The following is a 12,434-nucleotide window of genomic DNA, read 5'->3' as shown; positions in this document are numbered from 1 at the left end:
TTTCATATCTGGGTGACTGGCTGTAAATAGCAAGTACTTGAGATGAGTTGATATTATCACCTTCCTGGGATTTTTTTTCAAACTTTGATTCATGCCATGCTGTGCCATGCTCTGTCAGCTTTTTGTGAATAAAGCTGTGTGGGTGGGTGGCTGGCTAGCCAAGCTCCAGCTTTTTTGCCAAAATGTTAGAGGAAGCTGGAGGGGAGAAAAGCAATTTTGAATCTACTGTGTTCCCTATGACGAGGCAGTTATTTTCTCTCATCTTATGAACCTTAACTTTGATTCGGTTGTGCCTCGCATAAAAACCTAGGATGTTTGAACCTCCGCTGAAAACTGTTGCTACTCTTTTCGCCTTTCCTGAGATATTCTTCAAATGTTTTGCCCAAACTTTGGCTTCTGTCATCCTGCAAGCTCCTTTACATCATGAGCACCCTTTTCTGGTGCAGGGAATTTTGCTGTGCTATAACTCCTTTGTTTTCCTGAGAATGAGCCTCTAGATTCTTTGCTCAAAAATGAATGGGAACCCTACCCTGCCAGGAGAATATTTCCGTTAGTCATGGTTCAAAATGTGAGAAGCTGTCTGTGACGGACAGCAGAGCCAGACTGGAAATTCTACCAGAGTGCTGGAGCCTCTCTCTGATTGGCTACCTAGACAGCCAGCCAGAGCGGGGGGTGGAGTCAGAACTTTGGGAGGGAAAATAAAAAGAGCAGTTTCTGAGGGAGAGAGTTAGATAGGGTTTGATTTGAGGGTTTGGGGTTTCAGTTTGAGAGATGAAATGAGAGATGGGGATTATGGTAGGATTTGACTGAGGGGTGAACTGGTTCTGATTTGAGTTGAACTACTGATGGTCTCCTTCTAGGCAGGAGGGGAGAGTTCTGGGTAAAGATGACTCCCAAACAGTAAAAAGGGTTGAGGTGATCCTCTGGGTCTGTTATGCTATTTGGAAATACCTCAGGAGTGGGATTGCTAAGAGAGAGGGTAACTGACGAAAAGTGCCCCTCGCTCTTGAACGAAAGTATTAAGCTGTGAAGGAAGCTGTGCCGTGTCAAAAGTATTTAACTGCAACGCCTGTCACAACTAAGTAAAGGACTGAGAGTGAAGTAACCGAAAACCAAGTTAAGCATTTTAACACCTATTCTATAAACCTGAACATCTCCCTGAAGTGCACCAACTGATTTTTAGCAACTGAAGTTTTAAGAAAAGCTGTGCATATATTACTGTGTTTAAGCCCGTGGCATCTTTATATTTAGTTTAAGTAATAAGTCAGCTTCTACCTGAAAGAATGCATTTCCTGACCCAACTTTGTTTCACAAGCTTCTTCTTTTTGTAAATAAAGCTTTTTGTTGTTTGATCAACTCCTGCCTGAGACTTTAAATCACTAACTTTTCTCTCACACAAGATAGCTTGTGGTAAATTGTAGGAATTTGTTTAATGGGCATGCCGTGAGGTGGGTCCACTATATTTAATTGGGAAGAATGGCTAGCGGGGTAAAACACCACTAGGGTTGCTTTCTATCATGTACCAAATCTCAGTGAAAAAATGATCTAGTAGCTAGCTAAGAAGAGGAAGACAAAGAAGAAGGAGAAGGAGAAGAAGAAGTGATATTGTACCCATTTAAATTTATTTCATATCCTCCTTTGGAGTAATTTGCATGCAAAAATTTGTCATGCATTAATAAAAATTATAGGATATTCTAGTATGTTAAGTCAGACAAACAGAGCAACAGGAAGCAAACATTTTTAAAAAATAGAATTGTACATTTTAAAGGAACAAGCACCATCCAGCCACCTACAGATCAGCACACGTTCACAAACACATGCAGGTGTACACACACATCACCCAGGCTTATGCACTGTAGAAAAAGCAGATTCACCATGGACCCAATGATGCATTTTAGCTCCCAGTCACACTTGTCAATAGGTAGGATCTGTTTCACCCTTCTTTTTTTGAGGAGCTTCACATGATGACATGATTGGTTACAGCAATGGTAGAAAAAGATTTGGGTCATAGTTGAACAAATATGGGTGGGCATCCATGTTAGGGTTTATTCTGTGGCTGTGATGGTATTTAAAAAAAAAAATCACTGTACCACCTTTGCATCAGTGCAGTGTTGACCAGCAGGTACATTCTGAGAACTGAGCTGAATATTTCAGGCTTTCCCCCAAATTAGTGAGGAGGAAGCCTTGACAGCACATTGTGACCAGTTGCAAAGCTCTTTGCCAGTTAAGTAACTTGCATTTGTTCCACAGTGGGAGCAGGATTTTGTCTGTTTTCACTTTTTCATTTTCCTAAACTAAAGAACTTGCTTATCTTGCTTGTTCAAAAGTGGCTGTATTTTGAAATAATTCCCCTTGAATATGGTTGACCAAAACTGGGTACAGCATTTTCATTGTGGCCCCACTGCTGCCTTATATAAGCCTATCAGTATTAACCAATACCAGCTAAGTGTTCCTCAGGATGTTGGTAGCTCATAACTATTGGCACTGCTCCAACATTACTCTGAACATGCATAGAGAGGGAATGCCCATTGTCCCTGCCCCCTATATGCATTTAACATGTGTGAAAGAGCCTTGGTACATGAAAAATGAAAATAGGTTCCATACATGCAAGATTCAGAGTCCCGAAATAAGGTACAGGCTGCAGACTCAAACCTTTTCTATTGTTTTGCTAGAGTTTGAATACTGATATGAATCACAAAAGGCAGAGTTAAGGGCATAACTGTAGAAAATAGCTGATATGTTGGAGAAATAGTTCTTGCAGCTGTAAGGTTATTTTATGTCCTTTGAATTGAGACTAGTGTGTCATAGGAGGAGAAGCTCAGTTCAATACACATTCAAAACTGAATCTATCAAAGTCACAATTTCTGAACCAATATACAAACTGAAACACAGCGATCCTCCAAAATTTGCACTTGTCTGAATTTTGTGATGCTGTTCTCCAGCCAAAAACACTGTTTACAAAAATGCATCTGGTAGAGGAAAGGGTGCATAAACATGCAGATATTAGTGAAAATAACATTTGAATTAATTATATTAGGGGAAATTGCTTGCAAAAATGGGTACGTTATTCAAAACATTACAGAAAATTGCGTTTATTAGGAGAAATTCATACTAAAATGCTGGTGAATTTCCATTAGGATTTGGCTATTATTGGTTTTGTTATTTTGCAAATTGCTGCAAAATATGAAGAGCTGAATTTAAGAATGGGAAAATGAGAAACAGTGAGAAATGAAATGGGCAAATCCTTCCATTCCTAGTCATAGGTCAATGGAAATTCTTAACCTAAAGGTTTGTTTGTTTGTTTTTAAAACAGGTATTTTGTTCTGCACAAATTAACCAACTTGAAGTTTCTGGATTCTCGGAAAGTTGGCAGAAGTGAACGTGAGGAAGCCATTTTGAGGGGTGCTTTTATGAAAGTGGTGAAGCCTGTGGATACAAAGGTAAGTGACTGAATGAAGGCTATAGGAATGTTTATGGATCTTAACCATAAACCATTTCGGATCTAGAATCTTACTGCTGAAGCCAGTTTTAGTAATAGTCAGCTCTACGCTTTTTGCAGAACATACTCCTGGATGTCAGGTGACTGATATTAGGTGGCAGTCAAAACATGAACATTTCTTAACTTTGCTTTTTAAGCCTTGTCACTGCACTTGTGAGAGAGTGTCCTGCTTAGTAACTTAAAGAATTGAAGCATGTCAGCAAGCATTTGGTATGTTACATGGAGAGACAATTTTTGTGACATATGTACTGTGGCATTTGTTCTGTACAGCAATGAAGGCCTCCGTTTTCTTCTCTTTTGTTTGTGTTTATCTTATTGTGCTTGGTGACCTTTAATTTATTAACCTTTAATCTATGGAGTAATTTGACAGAGTGGTCTTATTCACTGGGAAAGTCTCCTGTATAAACAAACGTGATACTTAAGGATGGATGCAGAGAGGTGTGGGTTGAATTTTGCTCATACAGTGGAGCTTTCCCTCCTTGTCCTTCCATATCCCTCATTTCCATTATTGGGAGCTGAGAATGCAACAGGAGATAGAAATTGGGGAGGAGGCACCATGGACCAGTCGAATTGCCTTTCTCATCAAATAGGGCACTTTTGGATCCATCTCTGTGTGTTATAGGCTGTGTACACATCACCAGCTTAAGGTGCAATGTGGCTCTTATTTTTCCAAATTTGGATTGGTTTGGGGAAAACCACCTCAAAATGAAGTATTTCATAAGAAGCAACAGGATAGTTATGGATTGCAGCTAAGTTCATCTGCTTCCCAAACCAGTGGTAGGAATCCTGGATTTCTGCTTGTGCAGAAGATAACCTTGGGAAGAAGACCCCAAGTTGAATTATATTGTGGGGAGCTGATGGTGGAGAAAGAATCACTCAGTTGGGAATTTTAGAGTCAAGCTTTCTGCATCAGTGGCTCTCAAACTGGGCAAAGTGAGTGTTGTTTACCCTGAAAAAACACCACCACACATTTTCCATGTACATCAGTGCATTACCACACAATCTGCATAGATCGGTATTTTTGCTCTTGGAATTATTAGCTATCTAAAACTCACTCATGGGTTTCATCCAGCAACTTCTTACATACTAGTTTATTTTATAATATATGTGGCAAAAAAATATTGCAGATATCCAATTATCCTAAAGAGCAATATAGCAGCTACAGAAGTAAACTGCATTTGGGGGCATAGAAGTGTAGCTAGATACATTTGTTATCGGCTGTATGTTTGCACTAGAAAACAAATTAATTCAGAGCTGTTCGTTTTATAACTATTAAAGTTTTAACAGTTCTTATTTGGAGATTGGTTTGACACATTGTTTACTAGAGCCTTTAGCTATTTCAACTCTTACAATGCAATCTGTAATATATGAAAGAATTTACTTTGAAGCTCTTATGAAAGGCTTCCTCCTTTGCTAAATCCTGTAAATTGCAACAGTTGAACACATAAAAAACCTTATGTTTATTCTGTCATCTGTTTGTAATCGTTCTCATACTATATTACTCTCTATAAATATCTCTGTATTTTACTTTAATGCTGCTGATAGTTATATTATTTGAAATAGACATGTGTCTTGGCCCAATAAAAAAAATTCAGAAATGTGCTATAATTCTGGCTATAATTCTGCATTGTTCAGTTATCTATCCATTATCTTAACCAAGGTGTTTCAATTCACGAAGATAGTATCACGTCTTGATGCTTTGTTCTAGTAATTCAGTTCCATGTCCCAAGCTGTATAATTTTTGAATTAGTTATCCGCTAAATCTTATTCTAAAACATATACTTATTTCCCCAATCCCTTTAGTGCAAGGTACAAATTTAACATTGAGATAGGCCTTTCTAAAATTGCTTGCTACAGAATTACTAGGTCTTACCTAGCATAATATATTCCCTTCTGTAAACATTTAGGATGTCATGAGCAAATGCTTCTTGGTGTGCAGTAGAATTATTATTATTATACTTTATTATATGTTACCCATATATTGGTTTATCCTAAGGAACAGTAGAGGGGATTGGAATCCATGCAAATGAATTTGGTGTACAACATCTGTATGTACAAACGCTCAGGCATACATTTTAAACTCTTTACACCGTGAAGTTTTAATTGTGCAAACACTCACTGAAAAGGTGGCTTTGGGGAAGCATGAGCAATATTAAGACTTATAATCTGCTATAGGTCATGTGCCCTACAAGTATTTGATGCTATACCAAAGTTTCCATATCAAAGTCTTCTTTAACCAAGGTATCTTTTGTCCCTGGTATATGAGCCCCATGTGATCCAAATATCACCATCTGGGCAGCTCAACACAGCATCACTTGACTCTGTCTGCTTCTCTACCAGCCCATGTATGTAATCTGCTCAGCACCATAGCTAAAGACAGTCCTTTTTTTCTAGAAAACAGGTCCCGGAGCTGTGTTCCGGCACATTCCACCAGAAAAAAGCTCTGCTAGGAGAGAAAGAGAGGGGTCAGTGGATGGGATTCTGGTGCACAGTTCACGCTCTCAACCTCCATAGCACCCGCCCCTCCCTCAGCCTCTGTTCTTGGCCACTGCCCGTTCCTGAGCTTACAAGAGCTTCTGTCACTGGCTGAGTGCCTTGAACAGAAAGCGCTGGTGGGACTTTGGCACAAGCATAAAGTGCCACCATCCTACTGTCCTCATTGACAGGCGCAGCCCTAACCCAGCCCAACATAATGCTCCCGCCTGCCTACAGAACCATTGGTCAATGGCGACACCACTCACTACCTCAGAGGTGGGGCCTTTGGTCCCACCTTGAGGTACATTGATTCTCCGGAGATGTCACTCAGAGGTTTAGGGTGGGGTGGTTTGATTGGTTGCCGGAAGAAGCACAGGAAGGGAAGGGTGGGATGGAGCTGTGTCAGCGGGTCTGTCTTTGTCCAGGAAGCAGCACCAGAGAACCAACTCAGGTAACCCTTGATGATAGAGATTGCCAGAAGAAATAATGGAGTAACATGAAGTCTTTCTAGAAAAAGATGCTTTATAAATGAACAACTGCTGCCGCACAATGCATGGAATCTCCTGTTCATAATACTGTACCATTGTGTGTGTACCTGCTCTGTGCCTTCATGTGATGGTAAAATGACTGGGGTTTATGCACATTGCTAATTGAATTCACATTAACCACAGCATATATAAATCTCTCTGTATGTATGCATGTATGTACATACATACATATTTTAAACACACCAATGAGGGGTGATTCACACTACAGTCACCAAAGGGAAAGGAATGGTGTTGGAAATATTAGCTGATATGACATGGAATTACTTTCCTTTGAATTGTGCTACTCCCATCAGACCTTTTTTTCTTCTAGAGAGAAATCTAAATGTGAGGTTAACTTTCTTCCATAATGATAAACTGGAAATAAACGGCTTATTCAGCAGAAGGAAACAATGGACGATAGGGTGGGGGTGGGTGGGGGAGAAAGTTCCATGGGAATTGCTTTCATCTCATGCTTGACATAAAAATCTTTAGAGAGCTAGTTACCCTTCTGAAAACAACACATGAAATGAGACTCAAGGCAGGATATTTTCATCCAGCTAGCTTATGTTTACTCAAATGCACAAGGAGCTAGCAATCACCAATCTTCGTGAAATCATAAATATTTAATTTTGTCTAACTCCCTGCCTTCCTCTAGTTTTTTTTTATTTTTCTTAACAGAATGCTGCTTTCTTCTGCTTTGCTTCATTTCATCTTTTGTTGCTTAAAGTCTGTTTGTGATGGGACTGTCGTTACAGGGAAGATACAGTCATTCATTAGAAAACAGCTTAACATTGCGACGCTCTGTTCTGTCTCGCCATGTAAAGCGATCTGAACTTCATTACCCAGTGATGTTTATATTTAGAGATGTCAAAATATTGAATGTAGTCTCATGCTTGATTTTTTTTGAAATAAAAATCTTGTAAGCCTGGCTGGGCAAGGGGCATCGTGCCAGACAAGGAAGCTTCATTTAATGACCAAACCATGACCTCATTTTGCTGGCGTAAGTGTAGATCAAAGTGGAAGATGCCTGTCCAGTGCAAAGCATGTTGCTGGGCCTGACAGCTCTTCACATCAAAATGACAGCTCAAGAATACGACAGCCAAAATTGCTTAATTATGTCCCAGCCTTGTAATTATTCATCCCTACTCCTGCAAAGAGCACAGTTGTCATTTCTTTGACATAATTATTTAGAGCTGTGCCCTTATTCTGTTCAAAGCTTGTACAGTAATACCGGAAGGACTTGGATGTTCAGCTGCAGGGTGGGCGTGGAGACAGAGAACAGAGAGAGCATCTATTTTGTGTATTTTACTGTGGAGTTCTCAAAAGAGGTAGAGCATGGGCTTAGCACCCGTGTACAAAAAGCTTCAAGAAAATATTGGATTTTCCTCTTGTATACTGAAGGCAAAGGGGCTTTACATGTTCCGGAGAATTATGAATTTATCAAATCACTATTAACATGATTATATTTCTCCCATGAGAGAAGAACTGCAGCTTAGTACTAGAGCACATGGGAAATTCTCCAGCTTTGGTACAGTCCCTGGCAACTCCAGCTGAGAGAGATTCTTGTTCAAAACTCTAGAGAGCTGCCAGTCAGTGCAGACATTAGTGAGCTAGATAGACCACTGTTCTGACTCAGTATTAAGCAGGTTTCCATGAGTAATAGTACTCTGATCCTTCCACTCAAAGGGTTAAAGCATGCATTCATATAAAATAGGGCCCCAGGCATACGTAATGTCCTCTGGATTGCATTCTGCGTTTATAGTAGTATAACTACTAGCCAGACTGGTGACTGGGAGCGGCCGCCGATACCATATAACACCGGTCTTGAAAGACCTACATTGGCTCCCAGTACGTTTCCGAGCACAATTCAAAGTGTTGGTGTTGACCTTTAAAGCCCTAAACGGCCTCGGTCCAGTATATCTGAAGGAGCGTCTCCACCCCTATTGTTCTACCCGGACACTGAGGTCCAGCACCGAGGGCCTTCTGGGAGTTCCCTCACTGCAAGAAGCCAAGTTACAAGGAACCAGGCAGAGGGCCTTCTTGGTAGTGGCGCCCTCCCTGTGGAACGCCCTCCCATCAGATGTCAAAGAGAACAACTACCAGACTTTTAGAAGACATCTGAAGGCAGCCCTGTTTAGGAAAGCTTTTAATGTTTGATGTATCACAGTATTTTAATATTTTTTTGGAAGCCGCCCAGAGTGGCTAGGGAAGCCCAGCCGGAAAGGCGGGGTATAAATAATAATAGAGAAGCTCTTCTAATGTGGAAACTAATACAACTGTGGCCTGTTCTCATACCCTCATGTCAGGGGCAAAGCACTTCAGAACTGCTGGTGGTAGCTCCCATGATGGAATGCTCCATCCTCTCACAGACAATAAGGTTCCTATGCATTGCTATACATGTGCTAGCATATCTGAGAGATGGCTGACCTTGTATGCTTCTTTCCTCCCACTGCCATCTAGTTTTCACACTACTGCACCACCAACAGTTTTATTCGGAGGTGAAATTTGCTTCCATAAAGGAAGCAAATGAATGCAAATGAACAGGGGGGGGGGATGAGGGGTTGAGAGAAGAGGAATAAATATATAAATAATTGTGGTTATGTTCAACTCTCCTTCTCCTCAATGTACCCCTGCTGATAGCATAGATGATTCTGAGCATCAGAATTGCCTCCATCATTGTCATGTGGCAAGCACTGACTGTACCATGAGGAAAAGCAAGGATGAATTGTGTATGGGCTTTGACATGTAGGGGTGGGGAGTTCATTAAGTAGACTGTTGAGACCCCCAGCAATTGTAAATTTTTCAAGTCTGCTGTGTAAGATAGGGGGAATTCTAGAACTACTCCTCTAGAAGTTAAGTCTCTGCCTTAGTACACATGCACATTTGCATTTATGCTTGCTCTTGGGCACCATTTCGTATGTTTCACCTGCTGAGGTATATTCTGAACTCTTGATAACCTATTGGGTTATTATTATTAACAATAATTGTCCTCTTGGCTTTTAAATGAATGAAGGGTGGTCTCTTGTAGAGTAAACCAATAGATTTTCCTATTCTCACTTTGCTAATCACAAATTTATCTGCTGAAAAAGCACTCCCCACCCCAACATTTCACAGGTGAAAATACACAAATGATTGCATGATGTGCTTCTCTTCCCTATATTATATGCCAGAGTGTCAATCTGGGATAGTCTGTAGGCAAACTGAAACAGAAAAAGGACTTGCAATGTCAGGAGTTAAGATTTCTCAAATGTTTCCTTGTGTTACAGACACTATTACTTTATTATGTCATGCAGGTAACTCACAACTTATGCACATTTAGCTTGTGTGCATTCAGCAATGCGATTGGAAAATTTAAATAAATATGTATATAAATAAATAGGAGCAGGCATTTGGGGGCGGGCAGAACTTTGCCAATCCCACCAGCCATTGAACCCAATATATTTTGACTGTACTCAACTTTGGCTCAAAGCACTATCCCTGAAACGTAAGCTCCCATAAGTTGAGACAAAAAAATTCCTTCCAGTAGCACCTTAAAGACCAACTAAGTTAGTTCTTGGTATGAGCTTTCGTGTGCATGCACACTTCTTCAAATTACTAGAAGGATTTTATTTTTTTTTTGACTATGGCAGACCAACACGGCTACCTATCTGTAACCATAGGTTGAGAGTCACCTATATTATTAATATTTTGAGCTGCGTTTAAAATTCATGCACAAGGCACTGTTCCAATGGATACACTGGAGGCAAAATGATAGACTTCTGTTCTGTGATTGCATCCTTGTTGATTCAGTGAGTGTGTTAAAATTTCCACTTGTGCAATTGGGCTTCCTTGTGTTTTTACATAACGTAAAAGTGAGGGCATTCCAAAGCGGGTGGGCCTCACTTGTGGTTTAGGGAAACCCACAAGAAAGTCCAAACTAGTGTAGAAAAACAAAATACTTTTCCTGTCTCTGCTGCAGATTCTGGTATTGCTCATAATAGTTTTCCTATAATCTTTTATATTTTATAAGTATTCCACCACAAAAATTCTGTAAGGTAATGATAAAGGCAGGAGAAGTCGCTTGAAATGATCCCTGTGAAATCAGGAACTTGGTTTGGAAAACAATTACCACATTTTCACCCTTTGCTTTTATTTCACAAGAAAGGGCCACAAAAAGGGATGGGGGAAAGGTATGAAAGGGTATGTTGCACTTTATTGCTTTTAAATCTGGCTGATTCATTCGGGGCACTGCAGCAAAAATGTGCTAAACAGAAGGACTCTTTCTTCTAAGCAGCAATCAGTTTATGGGCCTAAGAACATTAAAAGAAAACTTAATATACAGTTCTGAGCCCTAAGATAAATATATACATTTTTCCAACTCTTTATGTCCTTTGTTACTGATATACATCTTGGAAGTTTGACTTCTGAGTATGAGCCTTCTGGCTTTTATCAGTGCCACTTAAATTAGGTATCAGGACACTTAAAGCAAAACTGGTATACAATAGGAAAAGAGAACAGCTGGTATCCTTCCTAGGTTTTCTGTCTTTCCAGCTATTTTCACCAGCAGTGCCATGGCTGCCGGCATATATGGATGGGGGAGAATAGTGTATGATAGGTGGGAATTGTGGTAAGGATTTGTTGTTGTTTAGTCATTTAGTCGTGTCCGACTCTTCGTGACCCCATAGACCAGAGCATGCCAGGCACCCCTGTCTTCCACTGCCTCCCGCAGTGGTAAGGATAGGTCAGCACAATTGCAGAAGTTACAGCCAGCCAATAACTACGATTGTCATGGTCTTACTTGGAAGTGTACCCAAAAATGACTCTGGCAAAGCTCTGTTTGGTTAAGGTAGAGGGGAGAGCATAAAAGAGAATGATCCTCAGTTCACAAGAGCAGGTCTCTTAGATTTTCAGCTCAGTGACAAAGACTGAGTTGGAAACTTTTATAGATGCTGGGGAGCATTCTCCTGCTTTTTCTGGCCTAAAAAGGCATCTTTGGCAGGGGTGGTTTTTCTCCTTATTCGTTCCTCCTTTGACTACACTGCTGTTAGAAATAAATAAATAATACAACGACATGGACCATTAGGCTGAAATCATGATTTAATTTGTGCTGGAGCTCAGCACAGCTTCACCATGGTCAAAAATCTGTCTGTATTTAGAAGCTGCTTTAAAATGCTTTAAAGTCATCTTTTTAGATGCTGCTACTTTCAGACTTTTAGATCAGGGGTTCTATAGACCACTAGTGGTCCACAGCATGTCTGTAAAAATATAATTGAAAACCATACAGCATCTAGTGCAGTACATTGGAATTGCTATGACAGAAAAATTATGAAGTAGTCCTAGGGTTGCCATATGTCTGGACATGTAGGTTTGGGAGTGCAAAAAGCTGTGCCCTGTCTCTCCTGGCACCACCTCTCCAGGTCCCAGCTCCCCTATGCCAGGAAGCCTGGCGTCTCTGCCAACGCAGTACAGTGGTACCTCTGGTTACGAACTTAATTCATTCCAGAGGTCCGTCCTTAAGCTGAAACCATTCTCATCCTGAGGCACGCTTTCGCTAATGGGGCCTCCCACTGCGCATGCGCCTTCCATTCGCAGTGTGCAATTTCCATTCGCATCCTGGGGCAAAGTTCGCAACCAGGGGCAGCTACTTCCGGGTTAGCGGAGCTCGTAACCTGAAGCATTTGTAACCAGAGGTACCACTGTGCCAGGGTTGCGCCAGCATTGCAAGAGCCCTTACGCTGCCTTCTCAAAATCAGGCAGGCTTTGGGAAGGTGGCAGGGAAGGTGTTCCTAGTACATGGGCAAATATGGGGCACAGAAGGGGCCCAGAGCAAGGCCTGGATGGCTTAAAGTGGTTCTGTGTATTGTGCAAAAAATACATAAGTATCTCTCTCCTTACCTGGGCATCCTAACTCGTGAAAAACAGAGAGAGAGAGAGAGAGAGAGAGAGAGAGAGAG

The 12,434-nt window shown here is 40.9% G+C and overlaps 1 protein-coding gene across 1 annotated transcript in view; it reads left to right on the top strand.

The window, feature by feature from the left end:
* Window positions 1–12,434, top strand: part of LRMDA (leucine rich melanocyte differentiation associated) — a 733,109-nt gene that overhangs the window by 421,202 nt on the left and 299,473 nt on the right. The window contains 1 exon segment of the mRNA XM_081913871.1: window positions 3,314–3,440. Coding sequence (XP_081769997.1) covers window positions 3,314–3,440 — 127 coding nt within the window.

The sequence above is a fragment of the Podarcis melisellensis genome (assembly GCF_964234715.1).
Source record: "Podarcis melisellensis genome assembly, chromosome: 5".
Taxonomy (NCBI): domain Eukaryota; kingdom Metazoa; phylum Chordata; class Lepidosauria; order Squamata; family Lacertidae; genus Podarcis; species Podarcis melisellensis.
This window is presented reverse-complemented; position numbering and strand designations above follow the sequence as displayed.